The following is a 9,920-nucleotide window of genomic DNA, read 5'->3' on the forward strand; positions in this document are numbered from 1 at the left end:
GTTAACAAGGATCCCACTGAAATTCTAGGGAAGGAGATTCTGAAGATTCTAACACACAAAGAATAACAAACATTAACAGTATAAAATCAGAGTTTATTATTTTTATCATGTGCCCTTTCTGAATTGTTTCATCTTAAGTGTTAACATATTGACAAGGGCTTTCAAAGATAAATTCTGAACTTTATCACCTCATGTCTGTTATTTCTTATAATGCCCTAAGTTCTTTGAATTATCCTATTACTGGGGCACCTGGGTGGCTCAGTCGGTTAAGTGTCCGACTTCAGCTCAGGTCATGATCTCACAGTTCATGAGTTCAAGCCTCACGTCAGACTCTACACTGACAGCCCGGAGCCTGGACCCTATTTCAATTCTGTGTGTCTCTCTCTCTTTGCCCCTCCCCTGCTCACACTGTGTCTCTCTCTCTCAAAAATAAATATACATTAAAAAAATGTTTATGAGGGGCGCCTAGGTGGCTCAGTCAGTTGAGCGTCTGACTTCGGCTCAGGTCATGATCTCATGGTTTGTGGGTTCGAGCCCCGCTCTGGGCTCTGTGCTGACAGCTAGCTCAGACAGAGCCTGGAGCCTGTTTCGAATTCTGTGTCTCCCTCTCTCTCTCTGACCCTCCCCTGCTCACGCTGTCTCTCTCTCTCTCTCAAAAATAAACAAAACATTAAAAATATTTTTTAAATGTTTATGAATTATCCTAAAACCCAAGGTTTTTGGGAAATTAACCTATATCACTATATTTGGAATATAATTTTCAAAGCTGAATCATCGTGAGTGAATATCTACAGTTGTCTTCTATAAGCACCATGCAGAATAAAACAAAAGCATACAGCTCTCAGAGATTTTACATTCTATACTACTGTATAACATTAGCTTGGAAACAAAAGGAAAACACTAGAAATATGCTGAAATGATATGACATTCTCTGGATGCCTACAGCTCTCAGAAATTATATTTCCAATGATCACTTAAGATGAAAAGAATAAATAGAAAGGAAAAACTATCCCACGTGTAATTAGAAATGCCTCAGCCTCCTTCAACCCTAAGTACGGAACGAGGGAGAAGTGAGGTGTACTCACAAGGAGAGCAGTCAAGGTCAAAGCCTCCTGATGAAAGAGAGTGGCTGCTCTAGCCGATCACCACAAACTTCATGACTCAACCTCACAGTTCTAAACTCACAAATCCGACATGGGTATCACTAGGCTAAAATCAAGACATCAGCAAGGCTAATTCCTTCTGAGGACTCCAGGGAGAATCCATTTCCTTGACTCTTCCAGCTTCTGGAAGCACTCACTTCCCTCGACTCATGGCCCTCCCTCCATCTTCAAAGTCCTTCGCTCTGTCCTCTGCTTGTTGTCACTTCTCCTTCTGGGCTCCACCTCTCCCGCCTCCCTCTTACAATGAACCCTGTGACTGCACTGCACTCACCCAGATAATCTAGGCCAATCTCTCCCTTAACCTAATCGCACCTGCTAGGTCGCTCCTGGTAACACACAGCTTCCAGAGACTGAAATACGAACATCTTCATGGCCTACTGAGCCACCGGCCAGGGCAAGTTCCTTTAACCCAATTTAGCAAAATCAAATACAAAGAATCCTCTCTACCTCTATCCCACTCCTTTTTGCTCACCTAGGTTATGAAAGTGCTATACAGTTGGTTTTGCATCACTACAAGACTTTACGGACCACACTGAGAAAGAAAAGGCAGCCCCGACATCGGGAAGCTGGCCTGCTACTACTATCACTGGCCTTGTTGTTGCTACAACTGGCCAGCAACTCGGAGCAAGGCACTCAGAGAGGCTCGATGATCCTTCGCTCGAAAATGAACAACTCCAGAGAACATAACAGCACAGAAGGGCATTCTATGACCGTAAGGGACAAAGAATAAACAATACCACTCTGTAATCATGACTGAACAAAGACGAGAAACATGAACACCATCCAAATCATAAAATGGCCAAATATCTCCCCATCGTGGCTTATATGAATGACTTGCCTCTTTACCCATTACAGTGTTAGCCTCATCCCCGGCTTGACTTCTAGACAAGATTAAAATACTCAATCATAAAACTGTCTCTGCTTCCTAACAGCATCCAGTATGGATCAAAGCCCCACTTTCTTAAACGCTTTCCAAATCACCCAACATAGGCACAAATCCTATTTTTAAAAGCTCCTTTCTAATACTCTCTTATAGAAACCCGCCCACAGTTCCCAGTGGTTTGCATTTTCCCTCACTGCAACATGCCATCCACACAACTTGTCCAACTACAGGTGTATTCCTGGTGGTCTTTGGCTGGAGGGCAGTGGAAAAGCTCAGAAAGGACTACAGACCCCCAGACAACTGCATTCCAAATTTCCATACAAGATTAATGACTGGCTCCCATCTTCTGCCCAACCCCTATTCTCAACAGGGAAGAGCTAAAGTTTTTATCTGCAGCACAAGAAGTAAGCCACGGACATGAAGACAAGACCCTGGGAGGAAAAGGCAGGTAAACGCACCTAGGGAAACAGGAAACAGTAGAGAGAGAATGATTCCTGGCATCTCCATTATATCCCCACTCCGTTTGGCCAAAAAAAAGCCAAATAAATTAGAGAGTCCTAAAATCCCTACTGTTATAAAAGTCCTAGTCAAGCCCAGACCTGTTCCCAAAAATACTACAGCCGAGTGAGGAGCTAAAGCCATAGCCAGAATGAGGAAAAATTTAAATTGTGCAGCCATTCCCCCAAACTCCTTGCCAGCTAGCTTCACAGTCTCTCCGTGGTCCTTTCATTAGCTTTAAAATAAGCATTTTATGTAACCACTCTAGCCGGATCCCACACAACTGCGTTATGGTGGAGGTTTAAACTTTACAGGACTGTAACTACAGCACAGGCTGTGAAGTGAGCCGGCCTGGACTCAAACTCTGGTTCTGCCCACGCTGACTATGCCACTTTGGCCACGGTTGTGAAATACCTACTTCACATGCCTGTTATGAGACTCAAATAAGATACCTGACAAGCACTCAATAAGTGCTACTTATTATTAAGTTAGTGAAGGGATTATGGGGACTTCTGGGTACAGTTATGTATTAACCTGTGACCATTTTAAAGTAATAGCTCTATCGGTAAAAGTGGCATCAATGTAAGAAAACCATTTTGGAGACACCTTCTAAGTAATTGCATCCAAACAGCAGATGTGCCAAAAGACAAGTGACGCTGTGGAACTATGACATGTATAAAGAACAGATACGTATAAATTACGGTCCATATTTCTGCTCACCTGCTGGGTATTTAATAAGTGAGAGCCAATGTTTTAGTATCCTGGGTAATGGGTCAGGGATGCATACTCCTTGAAAATAGGTTAACCAAAGTCAGGACACATATGAACCAATGAAAAAATCTGTGTATGAACCAAGGATTGTAAGTAACCCAATTCTGCCACATGAAGTTCAAAAGAAAAAGGGGAAAATAAACAGCAAAGCAAAAGGAAGATAAAAAACAGATCATTACCACCTGGCTAATAGCTAAAACCCAATGTACTCACTAAAGTCATTGACAAAAGAACTCTGAGATATTCATAATACTAAAGACAAAACAGGATTGTTACAGAAGTATTTAAAAGTTAAACACTATACAACACGCAAAAACTAACTCAAAAATCAAAGACCTCAAGTGTAAGAGTTAAACTATAAAACTTTGAGGAGAAAACATAGGTAGAAATTTTTATGACGCTGGATTTGGTGATGATTTCTCCAAAATAATACCAAAACCACAGGCCCAAAAAAAAAAAAAAATGGATAAACTGAACTTCATCAAAATTAACTTTTGTGCAAAGAAAACTATCAAGAGAGTAAAAAGGTAGTCCACAGAATGGGAGAGAACATTTGCAAATCTCACATTTAATAAGGGATTACTATCCAGAATATATAAAGAAGTGCTATAACTCAGGGCGCCTGGGTGGCTCCATAGGTTGAGGGACCAACTCTTGATTTCGGCTCAGGTCGTGATCCCAGGGTTGTGGGATCAAGCCCCACCTTGGGCTCCGCAATGAACATGGAACCTAGTTAAGGTCCTCTCCCCCATCCCCTCTGTCCCTCTCACCACTTGCTCTTTCTCCCTCAAAACAAAAAACTACTAAAACTCAACAACAAAACAACACAATTCAAAAATGAGCTGGGGCGCCTGGGTGGCTTAGTCGGTTAAGCGTCCGACTTTCGCTTAGGTCATGATCTCGCGGTTCGTGGGTTCGAGCCCCGCATCGGGCTCTGTGCTGACTGCCAGCTCAGAGCCTGGAGCCTGCTTCGGTCTATGACTCCCTCTCTCTCTGACCCTCCCCTGCTCACGCTGTCTCTCTCTCTCTCTCCTAGAAATAAAATAAAAATATTAAAAAAAAAAAAATGAGCAAAGGACTCAAATAGGTATTTCTCCAAAGAAGATATATAAATGGCCAGGAAGCACATGAAATAACGTTCAACATCACTAATCATCAGGAAAATGCAAATAAAAACCATGACGAGATATCACTGTATACTCATTAAGATAAGTATTGGTAAAAAACAGAAAAACACAGAAACACCCCCCCCCCCAAAAAAAAAACCCAGAAAACAACACGTATCAGTGAGACCATGGAGAAAAGGGAAGCCTGGAGGGCACATGGGTAGCTCAGTCAGTTAAGGATCCAACTCTTGATTTCAGCTCTGGTCATACATGATCTCACGGTTCATGAGTCTGAGCCTCACATGGGGCTCTGCACTGACAGCATGGAGCCTGCTGGGGATTCTCTCTCCCTCTCTTGGCCCCTCACCCACTCATTCTCATTCTCTCTCTTTCTCTCTCTCTATCAAAATAAATAAGTAAACTTTTAAAAAACGGAATCCTGGAGCACTGCTGATGGGAATGTGAAATGGTGCAGACACTGTGGAAAACAGTAGGGCGATTCCTCAAGTAATTAAACACAGAATTACCACGTGATCCCACAATTCCACTTCTGGGCGTGCACACAGCTAAAAGAACTGAAAGCAAGGTCTCAAAGAGATATTTGTACACCCATGTTCATAGCAGCACTATTTATAAAAGCCAGGAAATGACCCAAATGTCCACGGATGAATGAACAGATAACAAAATGTCATATGCTCACACAAATGAATATTCTCCAACGTTCCAAAGAAAAAAATGTGACACCTGTTATGAGATGCATGAAACTTGAAAACGTTATGCTAAGTGAAATCAGCCACACACGAAAGGGCAGATCAGTATGACTCCACTTACAGGGCGTGCCCGGAAGTAGAGGGTGGGCACCAGGAGCTGGGTGGAGAAAGGAACGGGGGGTTCACAATCCAGGGGGGCAGGTGTGTAATGATGGGCAGCTGTACAGATGGGCAGTGCTGATGGCGGCACAACATGAACGCACTTAATGAGGCTGAAGCGGACACCCGAAAATGGTAAACTGTATCCTACGTATATTTTATCACAGAAAAAGGTAAAAATTGTAGCAATACATGACAAAACCAGAGTGAAAAAATGAAAAGAACTGGCAACAAGTCCTAGAGAAAATTCCACTACGTATATTCACTAGGAACGCCGAAGACTGGAGAGCCCGTGTGCTCGCTCGCTCCGCAGAGGGTGGGGGGCACCCTCACCAGCCAGGGCCGCGGCCCCAGAGGCAGGGGGGCCGTGCAAGGGCAGGACTAAGGAACCTCAAACTCGGCACCAAAGCGGAGTTGTTTCCAGAGCAGCAGAGGTAATAAAGCTCCCGGCTACTATCAATCCAAATGACAGAATACCTATTTAATTAAAAAGTAAAGCCAAAACAAACAGAGATCAATGGAACAGGAGAGTGGGCAAAATTAAACCCCACAACTGTAGTTACCTAATTCATGACACGGGTCATAAATGGTGAAGTGACTAGACATCCGTATGGGAGGGAAAAAGACTCCTACCTCAAAACACACACAAAACATAAATTCCAGATAAACTGCGGATCTAAATGGGAAGAGTAAATCAATAAAGCATTTAGAGAAAACACAAGAGAACAACTTCCTAACCTTGGAGTAGGCAAAGAGTTCTTAAACAGGACATAAAAAGTACTGACCACAAAAGAAAAAAATTTGGTATTAAAATTAAGAATTTCTGGTCATCAGATCATTGAGTGTCAAAGCAACCACAAATGAAAAAAAAATTGCAATATATACATCTGACCAAGGTATGTATCCAGAAAAATGTAAAGAAAACTTGCAAATCAATATTTAAAAGATTAAAACACTGATTTAAAATGGGGAAAAGGGGCGCCTGGGTGGCTCAGTCAATTAAGCCTCAGACTTCGGCTCAGGGCTTGATCTCAGGGTTTGTGAGTTGGAGCCTCGGGTCTGGCTCCGTGCTGACAGCCGGGAGCCTGGAGCCTGCTTTGGATTCTGTGTCTCCCTCTTTCTGCCTCTCCTCCCCCTCAAAAATAAATAAACATTAAAAGATATATATGTTGGGTCAGGGCGCCTGGGTGGCTCGATTGGGTAAGCGTCAGACTTTGGCTCAGGTCATGATCTCACAGTCCATGGGTTTCACAGCAAGTTCTGTGCTGACAGTGCAGAGCCTGCTTCGGGCTCTCGCTTTCCCTCTCTGCCCCTTCCCCCTCTGCCCCTCCCCCACCTGCACGCACACTCTCCCAAAATAAACAATAAACTTTTTTTAAAAATGAGGAAAAGACTTGGGGCCCCTGGGGAATCAGTCCGCTAAGTGTCCGACTTCGGCTCAGATCATGATCTCACGGTTCGTGGGTTCGAGCCCCGAGTCTGATCTGTGCTGAGAGCTCACAGCCTGGATTGGAGCCTGCTCTAGATTCTGTCTCCCTCTCTCTCTGCCCCTGCTCCCCCTTTCTCAAAAATAAATAAAGATTTTTCAAAACTGCGGAAAAGACTTGAAGAGGCTTCACATGAGCTCCAAATAGCCACGAAGACACGAAAGGGCACTGAAATTCACGAAATCATTAGGGAAATACAAATACAATCGGCTGTGCAATAACAATTACGACACTTACTCCAATGGCTTCAACTTAAAAAAGGACATTACACACTACGCGCCCCTGCAGCTGCGGGGCTGCGGGGTGTGAAGTGCAAGCACCCCGGTAACGTGTAGGAAGGAACCCGTTAAAGACACACGCACAGCCCATCCCCGCGGCCCCCCAGTGCGCACGCGCTCACCGAAAGGATCGACAGAAGGATCTGCGCCCAAACGTGAAACTGCGGAAGCGCCCGTGACGTGTAAGACTGGGGGGGCGGGGGGCTCAGTCCACGCAGCGCCCGACTCCTGGCTACTGGCTCCGGCTCCGGTCAGGACCTCGCGCTGAGTCCCGGCCCCGCGTCAGGCTCTGCGCGGGCGGCGCGGGGCCTGCTTGGGACTCTCTCTCTCCCTGCCCCTCCCCTGCGGTCTCTCAAAGGTAAATAAAAAACTTTAACAATGAAATAAAATAAAAATCAGCTGCACTACGGTCCCACCACAGCAGCACCGGGAACGAACGCTTTTTATTGCGAGTTATGACTTGGCAAAGCGATTCTCAATTCTCAAGATCAATAAGGACACAAATCAGGCAATTCTGAACCAGATTCCCTGCACCCCGCGCAAGAGCGGCGGCCGGACGCGGGGGAAGCTCGTCGGAGGGGACGTGTGACCCAGATCCCGAGGCCCAGGCGTGCGGCCGCTGGGGAGACTCGAGCCCCTCCGGACGTGCGCCGGCGCGACGCGAAGGGAGACCCATCCAAGCCCATTTGGGGCCGAGCCCGCTTCCCGGTCCCAAAACAGGGCGTCCGCCAGCAGAAGTTGCCCGCAGAGCACAATGGACTCGGGCTCGGGCCCGCGAGGGCCTCGGTCGCGGGGGTCCCCGCACAACGGACGGCGCCGGGCGGGGCGGAGCGCACGGGGCCGGGACGCGGGGCGCCGGGAGCGGCCGCACAGGCACCTGCACGCACACCTGTCTGCGCTCGCGGCGGGGCGCGGAGCGGGGGGCGCGGGGCGCGGCCGGGGGGCGGGGCGGCGGAGGGCGGGGCGCGGGCCGGCTCACCGTGGACTCCCGCACTTGGCTGTGGAAGTGCTGCTCCCGCGCCGACACCTCGTCCTGCCCTTCCATCCTCCCTCATGCCCGCCGCCGCGCCGCCCGCGTCCGCGCGCTCCGCCGCACCATCGCCCGCCGGCCCGGGACGGGAGCGGGCTGACAGCGGGCCGCCGCGGGGCCGGCGACCACGACCCCCGCCGCCGCCTCGGCCGCCTCAGCTGCCGCCCCAAGCCGCCGCCGCCGCCGCCTCAGCCGAAGCCGCTCGGGCTGCAGAGGGCGGGCGCGGGGCGGGGCGGGGGCGGGACCTGACGTCAGAAGAAGGCGCCCTGCGTCAGAGGAGCGCGCCGCCGCGTCTGCGAACGGGAGCCGCTGAGGGGCGGGCCGTGCGGGGCGGGGGGCGGGGCCACGCCTCCCGGAGGCCGGCGCTCGGCCGCCTGGACCAGTCCCGAGCCCCGCGCGGACGCGACGCGGGTGGGAGTGCGGCCGCGGGTTCCTCCTCCTTTAGGGGTGAGTGACACGTGGGCGGCTGGCCCCAGCCTCCGTGCGCGTGTTCCCGGCGGGAGTGATCACGTGGCAGCTCCTGGTGGTGCCTCCCCGGCCCCCGGCCCCCGCTCGGCCTGCAGGGCACCTGGGCAGGGCCCCGCAGAGGCGTGCGCTCGGCCAGAGTAGGTGGAAGGCCGGCGAGGAGTTGCTTAGGACACGTTCGGGGCGGAACCCTGGGAACCTGGCTTGTGTGGATGTGATGCGGGGCGTGGGCTGCGGAGGTTCGGGCTTCCCCTCCTGGAGAACGAAGATAGCCTTGAACGGGGCCCCTCCCTGTCCCTGGGCTTTATCGTACGACCTTCCCAGCACCGTCGGCAGCGTGCTTATTTTAGAGACCTCCGAACACAGCAAACACAGTAATTCATCCCCAGCCTACATTACGTATCTTTTTTTGCATTTTTGCCATGAAGCGGAGTTTGAAGCAATACTTAGTCATTTTCCCTTGGGATTTATTTGGCTATAAAGAAGTCATTTCAATTGCTGTGGTCTGTGCGATCTTCTTGGCATCTCTAACTGAGAATTCCAAGGAAGCAAGAAAATCTGGAAATTGCTTTCAAACTCTCTTAATGATGTATGTGAAGTTAGATTTTTCAGTATCTTTTGCTAGTTTGAGTTGAAATTTTTGTCATGACTCAAAAGCTTTTTTTTTTTTTTTTTTTTTTTATGGTCTGCAGAAAGCTTGTCAGCCCCCCGTACTGTGCCCCTGATGCCCGTGCTGGAAAGTGTTGGTAGAAACCAGGGGGGCCATGAGGTTTGTTCTGAGAGAGTTCGCCGGCTGACACAGGCTGATAAGAACCCAGGAAAACTTCCAGCCGGTTACACGCAGTGTTCACTTTTATTTTGAAAATGGCTCAGGGCCCAAAAGAACCAGGGAAAGACAAAGTATCTGAGTCTGTTTTTCTAGACACCCAGGTTCTGGGAGCTGGGTGAAACACCTGCCTGAACTGATCTGCATAATATCTGGATTAATCTCTCCAAACCAGAAGGTAGGCAGATGATATTTTAAGATGTGTGGCATTTAGACGTGTTCCAACGGATGTGTGCATTTCTACTCTTTCTAACCCAGCTCTCCAAGCATCTAGACCTTTCTGTTTTCTTTAGCCCTTAGCCTGGGGTAGGAAACTCCAAAACTGGCCAGAAGCTCACTCTTCCCTGTAGGTTCACCCCTTTGCTTGTGGCTTTGCCCCTCCTTCCATCAAGAAGTGTATGTATTTTCCACTCCTTTGAACCTGGTGCTCAACGTGTGACTTGCTTTGTCCAAAAGGACAGAAGAAAATATGAGGCTCCCGAAAAGTGCTTGGGCCTTGGGGCTTGTCCCTTCCTACCACCCCTTGGCAACCTCCAACTGCCAC

The 9,920-nt window shown here is 48.7% G+C and overlaps 1 protein-coding gene across 5 annotated transcripts in view; it reads right to left on the reverse strand.

Annotated features, from left to right (window-relative positions):
- The window catches only part of LMBR1 (limb development membrane protein 1), a 148,292-nt gene extending 140,027 nt beyond the window's left edge, over positions 1–8,265 (reverse strand). For all 5 annotated transcript variants that reach the window (XR_005528210.1, XR_005528209.1, XM_039230687.1 and 2 more), the window contains exon 1: positions 8,035–8,265. Coding sequence is in view for 3 of the 5 variants with exons in the window: in XM_039230687.1 (XP_039086618.1) it covers positions 8,035–8,110 (76 nt within the window). In the remaining 2 variants the exon portion in view is untranslated. The remainder of the gene's footprint in view (positions 1–8,034) is intronic.
- Positions 8,266–9,920: the final 1,655 nt, after the last annotated feature.

Source organism: Hyaena hyaena, unplaced genomic scaffold (genome assembly GCF_003009895.1).
Source record: "Hyaena hyaena isolate Hyena2069 unplaced genomic scaffold, ASM300989v1 scaffold_50, whole genome shotgun sequence".
NCBI lineage: Eukaryota > Metazoa > Chordata > Mammalia > Carnivora > Hyaenidae > Hyaena > Hyaena hyaena.